The 21115-nt window shown below is 45.2% G+C and overlaps 2 protein-coding genes across 2 annotated transcripts; one reads left to right on the top strand and one right to left on the bottom strand.

The window, feature by feature from the left end:
* Positions 1–3951: 3951 nt before the first annotated feature.
* Positions 3952–5222, bottom strand: RNF113A (ring finger protein 113A). Its single transcript, XM_008019439.3, has one exon. The coding sequence runs from the start codon at positions 5041–5043 to the stop codon at positions 4009–4011; it is 1035 nt and encodes a 344-aa protein (XP_008017630.2). The 5' UTR covers positions 5044–5222; the 3' UTR covers positions 3952–4008.
* Positions 5223–5243: 21 nt separating this feature from the next.
* NDUFA1 (NADH:ubiquinone oxidoreductase subunit A1) lies at positions 5244–10430 on the top strand. The gene is made up of 3 exons (XM_008019438.3): positions 5244–5443; positions 6741–6830; positions 10276–10430. The coding sequence occupies exons 1-3, from the start codon at positions 5342–5344 to the stop codon at positions 10294–10296; spliced, it is 213 nt and encodes a 70-aa protein (XP_008017629.1). The 5' UTR covers positions 5244–5341; the 3' UTR covers positions 10297–10430.
* The last annotated feature ends 10685 nt before the right edge of the window (positions 10431–21115 follow it).

Below are 21115 nucleotides of genomic sequence, written 5' to 3'. Positions count from 1 at the left end.
CCAAAGTCCTTAACGTGACTTGCAAGGTGTCTGCTCTTTGGCCCTGACTACCTTGTCTCTTTTCCCCAGCCACCTTAGACTGCCTTGAGTTTTTAGATGGAGGCAGTCTCTCATATTAGGGCCTTAGTATATACTTGTCCCTCTACCTGAGATACTCTTTCTCTAACTCACCTCTCGGGTCTCAGTTTGAGGCTCATTTCCTAGGGGAGACGTAGGTGCCCTGACCTCTCAAACTAGGTAAGCTCCTTTAGGGTCCAGCTGCAACCTCATCTCTGCTGAGCGCTTGTTTCCCTCTACGTATTTAGTTTCCCTTAAATTGTAAGAATAACTATTTAGTTCCCACCTATGAAATGAAGTTGTACCATTTAATTAAAGGTGATGAAAATATTCCTGACCTGTAGAAAATGTAATTGTAAGCTTGTAAACATGAAAAGTACTTTGAGTACACTATTGATTTAGGTGCTTTTATGGAGTTATGGCCCCTTTTAAGAATCTGCTGAATGCTACAGACTCCCGAATAATGCTCATTTGCAAATACTTTGTATACTTTTTCAAAATTCACAGACAAGGCCGGGTGCGGTGGCTCACATCTGTAATCCCAGCACGTTGGGAGGCCAATGCAGGCAGATCACTTGGGGCCAGGAGTTCCAGACCAGCCTGGCCAACATAGTGAAACCCCATCCCTTCTAAGAAATACAAAAAATTAGCTGGATGTGGTAGTGCATGCCTGTAATTCCAGCTACTTGGGAGGCTAAGGCAGGAGGATCGCTTGAACCTGGGAGGCGGAGGTTGCAGTGAGCCAAGATCGCGCCACTGCACTCCAGCCTGGGCGACAGAGTGAGACCCTGTCTCAAAACCAAAAGAAAAAAAAAGAAAAAAAAATTCACAGACAAGTATTCAAGTATTCAAAAATGTCATGTGGAGAGTAGTGCATAAACGTCATCTTTCTCTTGCCCTCTCAACTCTTTAAGACTGATTTATGCTCTTAATTCGGTCGCTTCTCTGTTCTACCTCCTAGAATTTAGTCATCAGCAGCATTCTTTCATCTTTTATCATCTGTGTTTTCTCCTGGACCTTTTCTCTGAGCTTATATAATAGATAACAACTCAAAGTATATCTTTTTCCATAATGCTTTATTCTACTTTTGAATATTTTTATTTTTTAGAGATGGGAGTCTCGCTACGTTGCCCAGGCTGTTGTCAAACTCCTGAGCTCAAGTGATCCTCTAATCTTGGCCTCATGAAGCCCTGGGATTACAGGCATGAGCCACTGTGTCCAACCCTGAATAACTTTTTTTAGTATAAATTATCAGAAATAGTAAAAAAAAAAAAAAAAAAAAAAAATGAACAATTTTTCTGGTTCTTTTGCTACTCATTGCCATATTTCTTTTTTCTTTTCTTTTTTTTGAGACAGGGTCTCACTCCTGTCACCCAGGTTGGAGTGTAGTAGTGCAATCATGGCTCACTGCAGCCTTGATCTTCTGGGCTCAAGGGATCCTCCCACGTCAGCCTCCTGAGTAGCTGGGACTACGGGCGCACATCACCACACCTAGCTAAAATTTTTGCTTGTTTTTTATAGAGACGGGGGTTTCCCTATGTTGCTCAGGCTGGTCTCCAACTCCTGGCCTCAAGTGATCCTCCCATCTCAGCTTTTAAATGTGCTGGGATTACAGGCGTGAGCCACTGTGCCTTGCCTCCACGACACTTCATTTATTTCATTTTCATCTGAAGTTTTGTGTAGGACATGACACTTTTCAAAATGCTTTCCTAGGCCAGGTATGGTGGCTCACACCTGTAATCCCAGCATGCTGGGAAGCTGAAGTGGGAGGATTGCTTGAAGCCAGGAGTTTGAGATGGGCTTGGGCAACATAGGGAGATTCTATTTGAAATTAAAAGAAACAAAACAGGCAGGGTGCGGTGGCTCACCCCTGTAATCCCAGCACTTTGGGAGGCCCAGGCAGGCGGATCACATGAGGTCAGGAGTTCAAGATCAGCTCGGGAGGCTGAGGCAGAATTGCTTGAACCTGGGAGGCGGAGGTTACGGTGAGCTGAGATCATGCCACTGCACTCCAGCCTGGGTGGCACAGCGAGACTGTCTCAAAAACAAACAAACAAAGTCATTATTTAATGTCCAGCTCCATGAGGGCAGGGGCTGTATCTGTCTTGTTCACTGCTAATATCCCCCATGCCAAGCAAAGTGCCTGATAGAGTAGCTACTCAAAGAATATCTTTAGGCTGGGTGCGGTGGCTCACGCATGTAATCCCAGCACTTTGGGAGGCCGAGGCGGGCGGATCACGAGGTCAGGAGTTCAAGACCAGCCTGACCAATATGGTGAAACCCTGTCTCTACTAAAAATACAAAAATTATCTGGGTGTGGTGATGCACTTCTGTAGTCCCAGCTACTCAGGAGGCTGAGGCAGGAGAATTGCTTGAACCTGGGAGGCGGAGGTTGCAATGAGCCAAGATCGCACCACTGCACTCCAGCCTGGATGACAGAGCAAGACTGTCTAAAAAAAGAATGTCTTTAAACGGATTAATGAATGTGAATAAAAACCACTAACCCAGAATTTATTCTTGCATCTGTTTCTTGGGATTAGCCCAAATTCTAGCCATATCAATAAAAATTTACTAATCATTTGGCCTAACTGGCCTCCCTGCCTCGTCTTCCATGTCCCTTGTGATCCATCCTATAGCCGCAGCCACAGTAACACTAAAACAAACAAAAAAACCCGTCTGATTGTGTTCTCTTCCCAAACTTCTGCTATCTCCCCCACTGCCTACAGAATACAGTCAGTGCTCCTCAGCTTGGATTCAAGGCTTTGGCCCCAATCTCCCTTTTTAAACCTCTCCAGGCTTATTTATTAAGTGCTTATTATATGCCAAGCACTAGGCTAGTCACCGAGTTCATAAACCAGTTGGAAAGACAGGTACATCCACTAATTTTAATAAGGTGTGATCAACACTATTACAGAGACTGTGAGAACACAGATAGTTTCAGGTAATGGATGATAAAATACTGTTTTTGCCCTCTGCAGGTTCACAAGTTCAGTCTACAATAGCAATGTCCAATACAGTGGTCAGCCACATTTCAAGTGCTCAACAGTCACATGAGGCTAGTGTCTATCACACTGGATAGCTGAGCACAGATACTTTTATCATCCATGGAAGAGGGGGTTAACTATAGCTGCTTCCAAGACAGCAAGGGGGCCGGGCGCGGTGGCTCACGCCTGTGATCCCAGCACTTTGGGAGGCCTAGGCGGGCGGATGCCGAGGTGGGCGGATCATGAGTTCAGGCGATGGAGACCATCCTGGCTAATATGGTGAAACCCCGTCTCTACTAAAAATACAAAAAAAAATTAGCTGGGCGTGGTGGCATGCGCCTGTAGTCTCAGCTACGCGGGAGGCTGAGGCAGGGGAATCACTTGAACCCGGGAGGCGGAGGTTGCAGTGAGCTCAGATCGCGCCATTGCACTCCAGCCTGGACAACAGAGCGAGACTCCGTCTCAAAAATAAATAAATAAATAAATAAATAACCCAGACAGCAAGGAACATTTCCCATATGTGAAGCCTGTGGTACTAGGTACCAATTCCCCAAACGCAACCCCTCTCCCCCACACCCTGGCTCCGGTATATTTTGCAGTACAGGCTCCCAAGAGAAAGAATGCATGAAAGTACTTTGTAAACTATTAAGTGATACAGACATGTGATATAATAAACAGGCTCAGAGTTCTTACTTTCATCATAGCTTTGGCTACTTCAAGCAAATTATAGCTCTTTTCTCAAACTACTCCCACCCCTATAATTGATGCCAAAGTGTTCTGAAAAGAAACAGGCAAAATGGTTATCCTAGGGCTAAAAATCCTGATTACACCTACCTTGAGGTTTTTAATCCAGGACCCTACTTCACCACCCGCCTTCTCTGTCACTGTCTCTACAAAGGAAGGACACGAATTAAGACTTCCAAAAGAACAAAATATTTATTTTTTAAATTTAAGAATTATCAGAAACCTAAGTAATGGGAATTGGATCCTCATCGGGGTCTTCCGGCAAGTCGGAAGCACCACCACCCTCTCCTGTAGCTCGATGCTTCTCTAGTTTAGCAATCAATTCTTTCGCTGGATTGAAGACGCCATTGGTCTGCTGGTCACAGACATAGCAGCGCGGGGTGGTGCGGAAATGCTGCAGTGCACAGCTCTCGCAGAAATAATGCCTGCACTTGGTGACAACTGGGTTTTGGAAGCTCTGGCGACAGATGAAACACTTGAATGGTATTTCCTCATCATCGCTTCCCACTTCATAGTTTTCATCCTCATAGACACCATAGCGACCCTCATCAAGCTCACGTTCGATCTGCCACCCATGCTTGTAATCTGAACGGTCATGGAGGAATTTGCAGCTGTCTCCAAAGCCGCAGAAGCCAGTCTCTTTGTAGTCCTTACAGATGTCGGGCTGGTAATCCCAGCGCACGGTGGCACGTAGATGCTCGGGCGCTCGGATGGGGCCCTTCCTCACCATCCCGGAAGAGGCATTGCCCATAGACGTATCCTTGGGCTTCATGTATTTCTGATAATTGTTGATTCCCCGATAGATCTTGTCATCCTCCTTGCCCCTCAGCTCCTCCTGGATCTTCTGGCTGCGCTCAAAGATGGCTTGTGCATCGCGCTCTTTCTCTGTGTCCAGTTCATAGACAGCTGTCGCCCCCATATCCTCTGGTCCCACGGGTTTCGCCGAGCGGGTGGATTTATAAACCACGCCGAGACTCTCGGGCTCATTTTCCTCCTCCTCCTCGCTGCTCAAGTTGCCGTAAGCTGCCTTCTGTTTAACACTGTCACGAGTCTTCTGTATCATTGGATTGTGGGTCGCCCGCTTCTTTTCCGGTCGAACCACAGTGCAGCCTTCGTCGCTACTGCTGCCGCTGTCTCCGGGCTCTGGGTCGCAGGCCGGGCGCTTTCTGCGTCCAGCAGCCCCTTTCCGCCCAGGCTTTTTGAAAAGGAAGGTGCACACCTGATCCGCCGTCTTCCCTGGAGAAAACTGCTCTGCCATTTTAGAGTCCCGAGCTCCGAAACGGCCGTGGCTGCCTGGGTTGCACTTGGCCTCTGCGCGTTACTCCACGTCGCGCGCTCCGCCGGGAGTCGAAGCAAAAGACACTGACGGAAGAGAACTGCGAGAGCTCGAGCGCCAGCCTCTCTTGAGCCCTGGCAGATCCCGTCGCTTCCTCCGGAGCCGTACGTGGCACCGCCCCGCTCGCGGGCGGCCGCGGGGCTTACTGGGAAGGGAGCCGAAGCCCGGTCACCTTTCAAGGACCCAGAAGTAGGGTTTTGGCCTAGATAACGGGGCAGAGATGTGGTTCGAGGTTCTCCCGGGACTCGCCGCCATGGGCGTGTGCTTGTTTATTCCAGGACTGGCTACTGCGTACATCCAGAGGTTCACTAACGGGGGCAAGGTAAGGCGGCTTCCTGGGCCCGGGGGCCGACTCCACTGGCTGATTTCCGAAAAGGATGGTGGGCAGAGAGGCCGTCAGCCTGCGGACCCTCTCTCCGAGGCCGGCCCTCTACTTTCTTCCGGTTGCCTAGAAGCCGAGGCTTGCGAAACGAAGCGCGGTAGAAACCACATCCTGCTCTAGTGAAAAACAGCGTTTCTGGGTGTATCAAAGTGGGCCTTAGGGCAGAGTAGCGACGCGGGGGCCGGAAAGGTAGATTAGAAGAGGTGGCTCAAGCCTGAGAATCGCTCACTGCAACCTCCGCCTTCCGGGTTCAAGAGATTCTCCTGGCTGGGCGCGGTGGCTCACGCCTGTAATGCCAGCACTTTGGGAGACCGAGGCGGGCGGATCACCTGAGGTCGGGAGTTTGATACCAGCCTGACCAACTTGGGGAAACCCCGTCTCTAGTAAAAATACAAAATTAGCAGGGCGTGGTGGCGCATGCCTGTAATCCCAGCTACTCGGGAGGCTGAGGCAGGAGAATCGCTTGAACCCAGGAGGCGGAGGTTGCAGTGAGCCGACATCGCGACACTGCACTCCAGCCTGGGCAACAAGGGCGAAACTCTGTCTCAAAAAAAAAAAAAAAAAAAAAAAAATTTTCCTGCCTCACCCTCCTGAGTAGCCGGGACCACGCCCGGCTATTTATTTATTTATTTATTTGGTAGAGACGGGGTTTCATCATGTTGGCGAGGCTGGTCTCGAACTTCTGACCTTAGGTGATCCACCCGCCTTGACCTCCCAAAGTGCTGGGATTACAGGCATGAGCCGCCGCTCCCGGCCACCCTTGACTTTTTTATTCCCCACTTTCTCTTGCAAGCGTTTAGGAATTTACTGCAAGGTCTTGTGTTTTACATCAGGATTCATTTTCCCCTCTTAGCCCTTCACATCATCTCTAGAGTACAGAGTATAAATTTATTTACTTTTTGAATTTGTGATTGTCCACCTGTGATCTACAGCTGTTGTTTCTTAGTGTCCCAAAAGGCAACAACTAGATATTTCTTCTTTTTTTTTTTCCTTTTTTTTAAAAAGGAAAAAAAATTCATGTTGGTTAAAATAGTGTAAGAAGTCATGGTCACCAACTTAATCCTAAAGTTTAGTGGTCTCATTTTATTTAGGAGATTCTGTTCTTGTACTACTAATTTGCATTTTTATTTGAATGATGATTCCATTTCTCTAGAATGTCCCTTCTAAAAATTGTAATATCCATCAATTGGGTCACTCACTTTTATAAACTGCAACAATAATTGTCTCTTATTTGAAGGAAAAAAGGATTGCTCATTTTGGGTATCACTGGAATCTGATGGAAAGAGATAGGCGCATCTCTGGAGTTAATCGTTACTATGTGTCAAAGGTAAGAAGCCACTCTGATGCCAGCCTTCTGCCAGGGTTGAGGTGGGTTCTGGTAATGCCTTGCCAAGGGTCATACAGTGCTAATATATAACTAGCATTTTCTTGTCTACTAGTGAGGTTGGCATCTTTTTACATATTTAATCTTTTATGTTTCTTATTTTTTTTAGTTTTTCTTACTGTCATATATTTCTTATTCTGTGGATTGTTGCCTATATCCTTTGCCTGTTCTATTGTTTTGTCTTTTTTCTTTTCAATCTATAGTTCTTTATATATTGTAGACTTTTAATTTTTTGTCTGTTTTATATATGACAGACATTTTTCCCAGTCTGCTGTTTGTCTTTTTCACTTTATGATGTTTTTCATCAGGTAGTTTTAAATTTTGATATTCAATTTATCATGTTTTGTTGCTCTGGATTCTGAGTTTTTATGTCTCCCGTACAAAGGCCTTTTCTACCTAAGGTTATAAAAATACGTTGAAAAAATAAAATAGAGACAGTCTTGCTGTATTGCCCTGGCTGGCCTCAAACTCATAGGCTCAAGTGATCTTGCCTCAGCCTTCAGAGGAGCTGGGACTACAGGTGTGCCACTATACCTGGCTCATAAAAATAGTTTTAAAAAATAATTTCTCCTAATATTGTTAGTTTCTTTAAAAAAAATTAGTTATTTGGTCCCATCTATAGGTCATTTTGGAGTATAATGTGAAGGGAGGATTAACTTTACTTTTTTTCAAGAGGTAGCTAGTTATCGCAATTACCCATTTATAGAACAATTTAGTAGTCCTAGCTACTCAGAAGGCTGAGGCAGGAGGATAGCCTGAGCCCAGGAGTTCGAGGCTGCAGTGTGGTAGGATCGTACCACTGCACTCCAGCCTGGGTGAGAGAATGAGAGCCTGTCTCAAAAAAAAAAAAAAAAAAAACCCACCAAACACCCAGTTCATTTTTATTTGTAATACCACTCTGGTATACTAAATTTCCATATACACATGGGCCTGTTTTACAGATGTGCTTTTCTGTACTCTAGGTCTGCCTATTCCTGCAACAATACCTCATTTAAAGAATTACTATACTTTTATATTTGATTCAGTTATGGCATTGCCATTTTTGTAGGTCAAAAACGATCAAGCAGTAGCATTTTCATAAGGTTCAACCTAATCGTATTTTTTTTTTTTCTTTCTTTCTTTTTTTTTTTTTTTTTTGAGACAAGGTCTCACTCTGTCACCCAGTCTGGAGTGCAGTGGTACAATCTTGGCTCACTGCAACTCCCACCTGCCAGGTTCAAGCAATTCTTGTGCCTCAGCCTCCTGAGTAGCTGGGATTACAGGCACCCGCCACCATGCCCAGCTAATTTTTTTTTTTTTTTTTTGGTATTTTTTGGTAGAGACGGAGTTTCACCATGTTGGTCAGGCTGGTTTCCTAACTCCTGACCTCAAGTGATCCACCCACCTCAGCCTCCCAAAGTGTTAGGATTACAGGTGTGAGCCCCTATTCCTGGCCCTAATAGTATGTTTTTATATTTTGTAGGAGTAATTCATTCTCATAATTCTTTTAAAATGTTTACTTTTTTTTTTTGAGACGGAGTCTCGCTTTGTCGCCCACGCTGGAGTGCAGTGGTGCGATCTCAGCTCACTGCAAGCTCTGCCTCCCGGGTTCACGCCATTCTCCCGCTTCAGCCTCTGAGTAGCTGGGACTACAGGCGCACACCACCACGCCCGGCTAATTTTTTGTATTTTTGGTAGAGACGGGGTTTCACCGTGTTAGCCAGGATGGTCTCAATCTCCTGACCTTGTGATCCGCCCGCCTCGGCCTCCCAAAGTGCTGGGATTACAGGCGTGAGCCACTGCGCCCAGCCAAAATGTTTACTTTTTAATATTTTCTCCTTGCTCATTTATTCCTCACAGCAAACCTAAGTAAATAGTATTTCCATTTTATAGACAAGGGTCAGAGTGATTAAATAATATTATAGGGACTCAACCTGGGTGATACGCCTCTCAGTGGAGGGGTAGTTGAGAATCTAATCTAATGCACATGGTAATAGATATCTACTTATCTGGAGCCATATTTCTCAAAGTATGGTCCAAGAATAACCATCAGAATCACCTGGCATGTGAGGCAGAATTAGGATTTCTAAGAGATGGCTCCAAGAAGATGCAATTTTAATTTCTCTTAAGGCAGTTCTTCCTGTAATAGTAAACCAAATACCTGCACTATGTTATTTAATACCTTTTAATACCTAGAAGAAGTGTCATCACTGATTAGTCTTTTTTTTTTTTTTTTTTTTGAGACAAAGTCTTGCTCTGTTGCCCAGGCTGGAGTGCAGTGGCACGAGCTTGGCACACTGCAAGCTCCACCCATCAGGTTCAAGCGATTCTCCTGCCTCAACCTCCTGAGTAGCTGGGATTACAGGCACGCTGTAATTTTTGTACTTTTAGTAGAGACGGGGTTTCACCATCTTGGCCAAGCTGGTCTTGAACTCCTGACCTCGTGATCCACCCGCCTCGGCCTGCCAGAGTGCTGGGGTTACAGGCGTGAGCCACCGTGCCCAGCCTCATCTTTTAATTTATAGCTTCTGAAGTATTTGGTTGTCAACTTAGTGAGATCCAGTAGGTATTTTGAATAGATAGTGTAGTGCTTGTTGGAGAAGGGTTCTGGAGTTGGGGTCCCTGGACTTGAATTCTGGCTCTGCTAATTCCTTATGGACTTAAGCAGGTGACTTTTAACCTCTCTGAGCCTCCATTTCCTCGTTTGTAAAAAAAAATGGAATGAGAATAATAGTATCTACCTCATGTTGGCCGTTATTTTTTAAAACAGATTTTAGCTTGTCCTCTGACTCACTGAGGTGCTTTGTAAAAGGATCCAGGTGGAGGCTGGGCACAGTGACTCACGCCTGTAATCCTAGCACTTTGGGAGGCCGAGGCAGGTGGATCACCTGAGGTCAGGAGTTCGAGATCAGCCTGGCCAACATGGCGAAACCCCTTCTTTACTAAAAATACAAAAATCATCTGGGCACGGTGGCGCACGCCTTTAATCCCAGCTACTTGGGAGGCTGAGGAAGGAGAATCACTTGAACCCGGGAGGTGAAGGTTGCAGTGAGGCGAGATCGCGTCACTGCACTCCAGCCTGTGTGACGGGAGCGAGACTCCATCTCAAAAAAAAAGGATCCAGGTGGTAAAGAGTTGCTTGACTGTAGTTCTGATTGGGGGTGGGGGAAGGTTTGTTTCATATAAAGCAATATGCTGCTGTCAGAAAGTGAAAACTAAAATTCATTACAGGTTATTCTTTAGTGATTATAAAATTTAATCCAATGCATTATTGCAGTTAGAGAAATGTGCGATGTGGAAGCATTCTTTTTAATAACAGAATGCCATTTAGTGACACTGGAAATAAAAGTACATGGCATGTCTTTGATGGGAACAGACTTGTCACATTCTCCTTTTTAAACTTTTTCAGGGTTTGGAGAACATTGATTAAGGAAGCATTTTCCTGATTGATGAAAAAAATAACTCAGTTATGGCCATCTACCCCTGCTAGAAGGTTATACAGTGTATTATGTAACATGCAATGTGTTATGTAGTGCTTAATAAAAATAAAATGAAAAAAATGCATTTCTTTTTTTTTAAATATGTTACACAAAATCAAGCAATCTACCCAATGTAATCTTTATCACTGAAAAAAACTGGAAGGCAATTGTGAGGCTTGTATAGATGTAATATACATCCATAATGTACATCAAGCATCTGTCTCTGTGCCTAGCACCTAATACTTCATAAATTGTAGTTGCTACTACTGTAGTAGACACTAGTATATTTTATTTAACTTTATTTATTTATTTTTTAGACAGACTCTTGCTCTCTTGCCCAGACTGGAGTGCAGTGGCTCAATCTTGGCTCATTGCAATCTCCGCCTCCCAAGTTCAAGTGATTCTCCTGCCTCAGCCTCCTGAGTAGCTGGGATTACAGGCACCTGCCACTGCACCTGGCTAATTTTTGTATTTTTAGTAGAGACGGGGTTTCACCATGTTGGTCAGGCTGGTCTTGAACTCCTGACCCTATGATCCACCTGCCTCGGCCTCTCAAAGTGCTGGGATTACAGGTGTGAGCCACCGTGCCTGGCCAGCTTTTATGTTTTTAGTAGAGATGGGGTTTCACCATGTTGGCCAGGCTGGTCTCGAATTCCTGACCTCAAGTGATCCACCCGCCTTGGCATCCCAAAGTGCTTTGATTACAGGTGTGAGCCATTGCGCCCGGCTGACACTAGTAAATTTTACAAACATAGTTTCTTCAGAGATGACTAGGGGAATACAGAAAAAGTGTTTTTTTTCTAGTTCCTTTTCTGAGTGGATCCTACAATGTTTAAAATTCCAGTTGGTTAGGTTTGAGCTGAGAGGGGTGTAAGAAAATAATTCCAGGTTGGGCGCAGTGGCGGTGTGAGACAGGAGAATGGTTTGAACCCAGGAGGCAGAGGTTACCATGAGCTGAGATTGTGCCACTGCACCCCAGCCTGGGTGACAGAGTGAGACACTGTCTCCAAAAAAAAAAAAAAAAAAAACCCCAGCTGGGACATATTTAAAACAGATTGCACCTTCAATCTTCATGCATTATGTATAGTATCTAACAAATAGTATATGCTTAAGTTAATTTTCATTTTAGTATACAGCAACAGCAATCATTTGGTTTATTAAAATGAGAGTGTACTGAGCACTTGAAATAGAGATGCATGTTCAACGTTAAAGGTAACCAAAGATGAAGATCTCAAAAGATAGAACTAAAGATGGTGATAACTCCGGGTGTATAAAGCAACACCACAGATGACACTTCCAGGTGAGAATACTAAGTTGCTTTTCATCGCTTATCCAGTTAAACATTTGATCTGAACACGCCTGCGCTGTGTGATTGCCATTGATCTCCTTTTATAGGGCGGGGCTTATAGAAGGAAGTGGCGGTTAAACTTACAGTGGTGGCTAGATTGTGCCATCCCTTGATCAGCAATGACCTTTACTTTTTACTGTATAAGGAAAGCCCGGTCATGATTACAAATTTAATACAACCTGTATTATCATTTAGTGCTTCACAGGCCTTGGGTAATTGACTGTTAGAAGAACTATCCCTGGCCAGGCGGTGGCTCACACCTGTAATCCCAGCACTTTGGGAGGCCGAGGCGGGTGGATCACCTGACATCAGGAGTTCAAGACGTGACGGATCAACATAGAGAAACCCTGTCCCTACTAAAAATACAAAATTAGCTGGGCGTGGTGGCACATACCTGTAATCCCAGCTACTCTGGAGGCTGAGGCAGGAGAATTGCTTGAACCTAGGAGGCAGAGGTTGCAGTGAGCCAAGATTGTGCCACCGCACTCCAGCCTGGGCGACAGAGCGCAACTCTGTCTCAAAAAAAAAAAAAAAAGCTATCCCTCGAAAGGACGAAAGAGGACAGGTAGTACACATAGGGAGTTTTGGATACAGATGTGTTGAAAACATGACTGATCTATTATTACTTTTATTGATTTTTAGGTCTGCTATTTTTCCATTTTGCCTGTGGGCAGGGATCATCTAAATTTTTATGTCCTTAGATGACTGTCACAATTGCACAGCTGTATAGTGAGGGGCTACAAAATAACAGGTGGAGTTGGTTAGGTTCACGGTTAGAGTCCATATTCTTCACTGCCCTTTTTTGTAGCGTCTGCTATGAAATTGAGCTTTATTTTTGTACTCTACTGCTAGGAGGTGAGCCAGATTAAAGCACTTTGAAGATAGAAGATTTAACGGTAGTGTGTAGTCTAGATTTCTTTTCTTTCTTTTCTTTTTTTTTTGCAAGTGCAATTTAGAAGGGTTTTCTTACAGCAGCTCTAACTGATGTGGTACAGCTGCTGATCTCAGATCCATCTGTCACCAGTTTTTAAGGCCTGTTAAAATGCTGCTTAGGAAACAATCCCATTTGCTCGGTTTTATTTACTATCATTAAGTTTTTAAAAAATAGATGTTATATTCATCTAGCTCTAAATCCAACAATATGAGGTATGCAGTGAAAATAGTTGCTCTAATCCCCTGCCCAGCACCTGTCAATTGTCACACCACCACAAAGGGTTTCTTTTTACTTTATTTTTTTTGAGATGGTGTTTTCACTCTTGTCACCCAGGCTGGAGTGCAGTGGCGTGATCTCGGCTCACTGGCAACCTCTGCCTCCTGGGTTCAAGCGATTCTCCTGTGTCAGCCTCCTGGGTAGCTGGGATTACAGGTGCCTGCCACCACGCCCAGCTAGTTTTTGTATTTTTAATAGATACGGGGTTTCACCATGTTGGCCATGAACTCGAACTCCAGACCTCAGGTGATCCACCTGCCTTGGCCTCCCAAAGTGCTAGGATTACAGGTGTGAGCCACTGCGTCTGGCGTGGGTTTCTTTTTACTTTAAAAATAATCCTTTTTGACCAGGTGTGGTGGCTCAAAAAAAAAAAAAAATCCTTTTTTATTAAACCCAAACCAAAAATGCTCAATAGTGTTTCTTTTTCTTTCTTTTTCTCTTTTTTTGAGACAGGGTCTCACTCTGTCACCCAGGCTGGAGGCAGTGGCGAGATCTTAGGTCACTGCAACCACTGCTTCCTGGGCTCAAGTGATCCTCCCACTTCAGCCTCCTGAGTAGCTGGGACCACAAGCGCTTACTCCACAGCTGGCTAATTGTATTTTTCGTCGAGACATGGTTTTGCCATATTGCCCAGGCTGGTTTCGAACTCCTGGGCTCAAGAGATCCGCCAGCCTCGGCCAGGTATGAGCCGACCACACCTGGCCAATAGGGTTTCTTTATGCACATACAAATACAGACGGGCTCTTCTGTCTTGTATGCAATGGTAGTGTCTGACACATACTATTCACTTCTTTGGAAGTTTGGAAGAATGGTTCTTGTTTGAAATTACATCTACCAGGTTGTTACTTGTAGGGTCAAATAAAGTAGTCAATAGGAAAAGACTGAAAAAAGATAGAGGAAGCCATACATATTCAGAAGGAAGAGGAAGAGAATGGCGCTGCCTTTTGTTTGGGAACCAAATGATCATTTAGCCAGTGGCAGAGCTGGGACTAGAATCCTGATGTTTTGACTCCCAACCTAGTGTATTGTTCTTTGTGGCTTACTTCACTAAACACTGATTGACTAAATGCTACATGCCAGGTGCTGTACCTCAGATTTGAATATGACACCACAGGCCGGGTGCGGTGGTTCACGCCTGTAATCCCAACACTTTGGGAGGCTGAGGTGGGCAGATCACTTGAGGCCAGGAGTTCGAGACCAGCCTGGCCAACATAGTGAAACTCCATCTCTACCAAATAATAAAATGACTTAAAATAAATGAATGTGACACAGAACTGCTTTGCGGGAACTTAGTCAGTGGGAGTGACAGACAATTATGTGAAGGATAAGTGCTGTGACAGAAGTTTGCAGAAGGTGCTGTGGGAGCGCAGAGGTGGGGCAACCCAGCCTTGGGTTGAGGGGAAAGGAAAGAGCTTAGGGATACGTTTCCAGAGGATGTCTACACTAAGCTGTCTGGAAGGCTGCATAGGATTTATGAGACAAACAACTGAGGGGAGGACATTCCAAGCAGAGAGAACAGCATGAGGGTGGGGACACAAATAGCATGGCTATGTGGGAAACTCTACAAGCAGTTCTGCAGAGCAAAGAGTGCGAGGCAGAAGAGAGGGACTAGAGAGGTTGGCAGGGCCCAGAACGTGAATGTCTACCACTGGGTGTTGGAATTCCTCCTGAGGGCGACTGGGGAGTCTGGCAGGAAGCAGGAGAGTGATGCGACTTGTGCACATCTGCCTGGCTGCTCTGCACAGGGTGGGTTTAAAGCAGTGGTTCTCAGCTGGGTGAGTTTGCCTCCCAGGGCGTATTGCAACATTTGCAGACATTATTCCTTGAGGCAACAGGAGGTATGGGTCGGGAGGTGTTGCTGACATCTAGTGGGTAGAAGCCAGAGATGCTTCTAAACATCCTAAGTTGTACAGGACAGTCCCACATGACAGTTCCCGGTAGCCTTAAGTGTCAATAGTGCCAAGGTTGAGAAACTCTGAAAACAGTAGCAGGGTCTCCATTAAGGAACACAGTAGGAAGTATTTTTTAAAAAATTCTGCCTGGGCACAGTGGCTCACACTTGTAATCCCAGCACTTTGGGTGGTTGAGACAGGAGAACTGCTTGAGCCCAAGAGTTCAAGACCAGCCTGGGCAACAGCAAAACTCCTTATCTGTTTTGAAAAAAGTATTGAAGAGTCCAGGCACAGTGGTTCACACCTGTAATCCCAGCACTTTGGGAGGCCAAAGTGGGTGGACCACTTGAGGCCAGGAGTTTGAGACCAGCCTGGCCAACATGGTGAAACCTCATCTCTACTAAAAATACAAAAATTAGGCCAGGCGTGGTGGCTCACACCTGTAATCCCAGCACTTTGAGAGGTCGAGGCAGGCGGATCACCTGAGGTCAGGAGTTCGAGACCAGCCTGGCCCTGGCCAACATGGTGAAACCCCATCTGTACCAAAAATTACAAAAATTAGCCGGGCGTGGTGGTGTGCACCTGTAATCCCAGCTACTTGGGAGGCTGAGGCAGGAGAATCACTTGAAGCCGGGAGGTGAAGGTTGCAGTGAGCCGAGATCAAGCCACTGCACTCCATCCTGGGTGACAGAGGGAGACTCTGTCTCACAAACAAACAAATAAATAAAATCAAAAATTGTTGGGCCTTGTGGCAAGCACCTGTAATCCCAGCTACTAGAGAGGTTGCAGCACAAGAACTACTTGAACCCAGGAGGCAGAGGTTGCAGTGAACTGAGATGGCGCCACTGCACTCCAGCCTGGGTGACAGAGTGAGACTCCCTCTCAAAAAAAAAAAAAAAAAAACCGTTACAGAGAGAAAAAAGTTTTAAAAATTCCTAATTATTCGGAAATGTATGGGAGCAATTTCCCTTCTCCCTCCCTCTCCTGGTTCTTTTTTTGATTCAGATCTCTGTTCGCTCATCTGTAAACTTGAACCATATCCTTTCCCTGGAGGCGTTTGTTTTTCCAAGGAAGTATCCTAATGTACTCTTTTTCTTTCTTTCTTTTCTTTTCTTTTCTTTTTTTATTTTTTTGAGATGGAGTTTTGCTCTTGTTGCTCAGGCTGGAGTGCAATGGCGCAGTCTCGGCTCACTGCAACCTCCACCCCCGGGGTTCAAGCAGTTCTCCTGCCTCAGCCTCCCAAATAGTTGGGATTACAGTCATGTGCCACCACACCCAGCTAATTTTTTGTATTTTTAGTAGATACAAATCTACTTGGCCAGGCTGGTCTCAAACTCCTGACTTCAGGTGATTCACCTGCCTCGGCCTCTCAAAGTACTGGGATTACAGGCATGAGCCACCATGCCCGGCCTCCCAGTGTACTCTCAGTGATGTGCCTCAGCTTGAGAAGGCCCAGAACAAATGTTTCTTTTCCAAATAGATGATATAAGATGTGGCGACACAGAATGTTGGGAGTAACTTCACGTCAGGAAGCTGCACCACCTGTGGATTGTGTGGCCTTTGGTTGGTCACATCACCGATCTTAGCTTCAGTTCTCCCATCTCTCAAGTGAGGACAGTATGTGCTCTGCATGCAGCCCTGGGTAGCTGAGAAGATCTCACAAAATCATGTATGTGAAGTAGTTTGTAAGTGTACAGCCTTGTGCATGTGGAATGGACCATTGCTGCATTTTGAGTACCCCTTTAACAGCTCTCCAGCCGACCCCCAAATCTCTCAGGCACTTACACATAAATGATGTTGGGAGGACCCTCAGGCCAGGTCTTTGGTCCCCTGTTAGAGTGGTCACAGCTAGGGAATCTCAAAGCACTGCAAGGACAACAGACAGTAGGAACTTTGATGAAGACACTAATTGTTTGGAAGGTGTTTTCTGAAAGCAGAGCTAAAAACGCAGTTTCATGCCACTGTGAGAACTGAGTGCCTAGTTACCCCTCTAAACTCTTGCTACTTGCTCTGCTCTAAGGGAAGGTGCTGAATGGACTTAGGACTGAAGCTGACCATTCTTACCAAGAAGCTTCTGGTTGAGGGTAAGGGATGGAGGATGAGAGTTAAACATTAGTTGGTTTTCAAGATTCCATATCACTCTGATACTTCTATGAACTGAGAAATTATTCTCCTGTACTTCTGTGGGAAACAAGGCTCATGGTACAATTTTAGTTTTTTTTTGTTTTTTTTTTTTCCTATACCAAGTGTATAGATGTGGATTTTAGATATCGAAAGAGACTGTCATTCAGCTTATTGGTTTGGGTCTGTGTGTGCTTGTGTAATGCTCCCTCTGTCACCTCATCCATACCCTCCGGACCAAATATTTTATCTCTGAGGTTTGAATACTCTAGAATATTCCTTTTTTTTTTTTTTTTTTTTTTTTTTTGAGATGGAATCTCACTCTGTCACCCAGGCTGGAGTGCAATGGCATGAGTGGTGGAGTGCTTGGCTCACTGCAACCTCCGCCTCCTGGGTTCAAGTGATTCTCCTGCCTCAGCCTCCAAGTAGCTGGGATTACAGGCACCCCCCACCACGCCTGGCTAATTTTGTATTTTTAGTAGAGACAGGGTTTCACCATGTTGGCCAAGCTGGTCTTGAACTCCTGACCTCAAGTGATCAACCCGTCTCGGCCTCCCAAAGTGCTAGGGTTACAAGTGTGAGCCACTGCATATGGCCAATTGTCACATTTTGATGCAGTTTTGATAAAAGGCAGGGAAAAAAATTCCTATAAAGAATAAATCCTATGTTATGTTTACATAATCTTTGATTGTTAAGTTTTTTGGCATATTTGTGTACCCTATATGTCTTATGCTGTTGTCTGTAATACTCCTTCGTCCAACCCCAAAGACTCTTCTAGAACAAAAATCCAAATAATTGCTTTTAGGATTTCCACAAATCTTGATTCACCATTAGACACATAATTGTTCTTTACAGGGCACCACTGAGAAAATGGCCCAGCAGATATTACTTGTATAAACTCAAGTAACTCTTGCTTTATTAGTTTGAACACATTTGGTATCATCTGTTGTTTTGGTTCTTGGTAGGTGCCTTCCTCAGTTCCAGCAAACATGGAGAGACCAATTATTATATTTGGGCTGGAGAGTGGTCAGGCAATAAAATTTATAAACAACCATGCAATTTGAATTATGACCCCAAGTAACTATAATCCCAAAGGCAACAGAAAGAAGGTAGGGAGAACACTGGGAACACTGAGCATTACTGTCCCAAGAAAACAAAGATATTTTCCATGTGGTTAAGAGTTTCTTTGGTGGCCGGGCGCGGCAGCTCACGCCTGTAATCCCAGCACTTTGAGAGGCTGAGGCAGGCGGATCGCCTGAGGTCAGGGGTTCGAGACCAGCCTGACCAACATGGAGAAACCCTGTCTTTACTAAAAATACAAAATTAGCCCAGGTATGGTGGTGCATGCCTGTAATCCCAGCTACTCGGTAGGCTGAGGCAGGAGAATCGCTTGAACTTGGGAGGCGGAGGTTGTAGTGAGCTGAGATCATGCCATTGCACTCCAGCCTGGGCAACAAGAGTGAGACTCTATCTCAAAAAACAAAACAAACAAACAAGACAAAACAAAAAAACCCAACCAAACAAAAAAACAGAGTTTCTCTGGTATACTGTGCCTATCTGCTCTGTACCACCTGCCATGTTGCTGGGGAGTGTTTCATTCAGCAGATAGATTTTCCCTCTCAGCCTAATACATTTTGTTTCTAGAGGCCAGAAGTCACCCCGGCTACCAGAAGCTTCCTCTTCTCTCTTACATCTAAGAACTTAGTATTTGGGGTGGGGTTGGTCTGGTCTCTAGGGAAACCCTGGAGTTTTCATACAGTGCCTACAAGAGCAGCCCACTCTCGTTATGACCGTGGATCTCAACCTCAAGACATCACTATCAAAAATCCAGCCATCGGATTATAAAATCATGCTGCTATAAAGACACATGCACACGAATGTTTATTGTGGCACTATTCACAATAGCAAAGACTTGGAACCAACCCAAATGTCCATCAATGATAGACTGGATTAAGAAAATGTGGCACATATACACCATGGAATACTATGCAGCCATAAAAGAGGATGACTTCATGTCCTTTGTAGAGACATGGATGAAGCTGGAAACCATCATTCTGAGCAAACTATCGCAAGGACAGAAAACCGAACACCGCATGTTCTCACTCATAGGTGGGAATTGAACAATGAGATCACTTGGACACAGGGTGGGGAACATCACATACCGGGGCCTGTCGTGGGGTGGGGGGAGAGGGGGAGGGATAGCATTAGGAGATATACCTAATGTAAATGACGAGTTAATGGGTGCAGCACACCAACATGGCACACGTACACATATGTAACAAATCTGCTCGTTGTGCACATGTACCCTAGAACTTAAAGTATAATAAAAAAATGTTTTTTAATCCAGCCATCAGGAACAGTTTTGCCATAGTACTTTTGTTCTGAGGGAGGCACTATTCAATGAGGTACTCATGCTCAAGGATGGCCAGGATATTCTGAGAGGTTTTTGTGACATCATGACTCTCAAGGACCCACCCACCTAGGCCTGACTACCACAGTACTCAGGTCTGTGGCCTTTACTGTTAGAGGATGGCCCTCTGCTTGGGAAAGGCCCTGGTTTCCTACCACCACCTCCCTCTTTCTTCACCCCCACTAGGGCAGTCTGGTGGCCTTTGAGACGTGAAGCAAAGTCACTTGCTTAGAACTGAGGCAGGAGAATAGGGTCTGGAGGCAGGGAACCTAAGGCCATTTCACGCTGACTTCCTATAACTAAATTGAAAGGAAAGCCCTAACTTTCCACGCCTAAGTAACAAAAGAACCAGACGTTGCTCCCCTTGCAAACCCCCACCTTTCTGTGTGGCAGATGGGAAATTGAAACTACCTCTGATTGGTTGAAAAAAGCAGACGGGAAATTGAAAGTACCTCTGATTGGTTGCTTTTTGCAACCAATCAGACGTTTGCATAGGAGTGTAACTTTGTAACTTCACTTCAACCTCTGATTGGTTGCTATCCTAACCAATCAGACGGATTGGGGGCCAAGTCTTCGCTTGTATAGAAGGGCAACTTTGTAACTTCACTCTAGCCTCTGATTGGCTGCTTTTCACAACCAATAAGATATTTGCATAGGAGTGTGACCTTTGTAACTTCACTTCAGCCTCTGATTGTGGGCTGCAACTTCATGAACATAGGGGTGAACACCAAGTGACCAATGGTAAACCTCTAGCGGGTATTTGGACCCCAGAAGATTGTGTATCAGGGCCCTTCAGTCACTGCTCCGCCCGTTCTCACACTGTGGAGTATACTTTCACTTTCAATAAATCTCTGCTTTCCTTGCTTCTTTCTTTCCTGACTTTGCTGTGCGTTTTGTCCAATTCTTTGTTCAAAACGCCAAGAACCTGGACAATTTGCAGTAAAGACCCTCTACTGGTAACAGAACCTGCCCAAATCCAACATGCCTCATGTTTTGGGTAAGAAAGCATTTCATTGTCCCCTGCTTTGACTTACTTGCTATTTTTTCATGTGAACACCCTTTGTCTTCCCAACTACATTGTAAGTGCATCGAGGGTGGGAACTTCGTCTTAAGTCAGTTTACTTCTCACAATTCCTGCCACCTGCGCACTTTACAGTCCCTTAAAAGATACATGCTGGCCAACTGGGTTCATTTGACAAAGCAGAGAATGTCAGCGTTTAGCCTAGGCTTGTGGCTAAGTGGCATCAGCCTTGCTAGAGATTGGTAGAAGAGAAAGAAGGGGAAAAAATAAGGGAAGGGGTGAAAGGGTGAGCATGAGAGTATAAGGGGAGGAGAGGAAAGAAACTGAGATGGAATGAAAATGAGGCATAGGTGGAAAAGAGTATAATTCAAGGCCCAGGGTGTGGAGTCCCAAGAGAGGGCTCTGTCCTCTCTTCCTTGTCCTGTGATGTAGACTACCCCTGCCTAGGGCATCTCCCTGGATTTTCTTCAGTTCAAGAAGAAACTAGGCCAGGTGCGGTGGCTCACACCTGTAATCCCAGCACTTTGGGAGGCTAAGGTGGGCAGATCAGTTGAAGACGGGAGTTCGAGATCAGCCTGGCCAACATGGCGAAACCCTGTCTCTACTAAAAATACAAAAATTAGCAGGGTGTGGTGGTGCATGCCTGTAATCCCAGCTACTCGGGAGGCTGAAGTAGGAAAATCGCTTGAACCCGGGAGGGGGAGGTTGCAGTGAGCCAGGATCGTGTCATTGCACTCCAGCCTGGGCGACAAGAATAAGACTCTGTCT

The sequence above is a fragment of the Chlorocebus sabaeus genome, chromosome X (assembly GCF_047675955.1).
Source record: "Chlorocebus sabaeus isolate Y175 chromosome X, mChlSab1.0.hap1, whole genome shotgun sequence".
Classification (NCBI taxonomy): domain Eukaryota; kingdom Metazoa; phylum Chordata; class Mammalia; order Primates; family Cercopithecidae; genus Chlorocebus; species Chlorocebus sabaeus.
This window is presented reverse-complemented; position numbering and strand designations above follow the sequence as displayed.

Coding starts and splice junctions, on each gene's coding strand:
- NDUFA1 (XM_008019438.3), top strand. CDS start 5,342: ATGTGGTTCGAGGTTCTCCCGGGACTCGCCGCCATGGGCGTGTGCTTG. Junction 5,444..6,740: donor GGTTCACTAACGGGGGCAAG/GTAAGGCGGCTT, acceptor TCTTATTTGAAG/GAAAAAAGGATTGCTCATTT. Junction 6,831..10,275: donor ATCGTTACTATGTGTCAAAG/GTAAGAAGCCAC, acceptor AAACTTTTTCAG/GGTTTGGAGAACATTGATTA.
- RNF113A (XM_008019439.3), bottom strand. CDS start 5,043: ATGGCAGAGCAGTTTTCTCCAGGGAAGACGGCGGATCAGGTGTGCACC.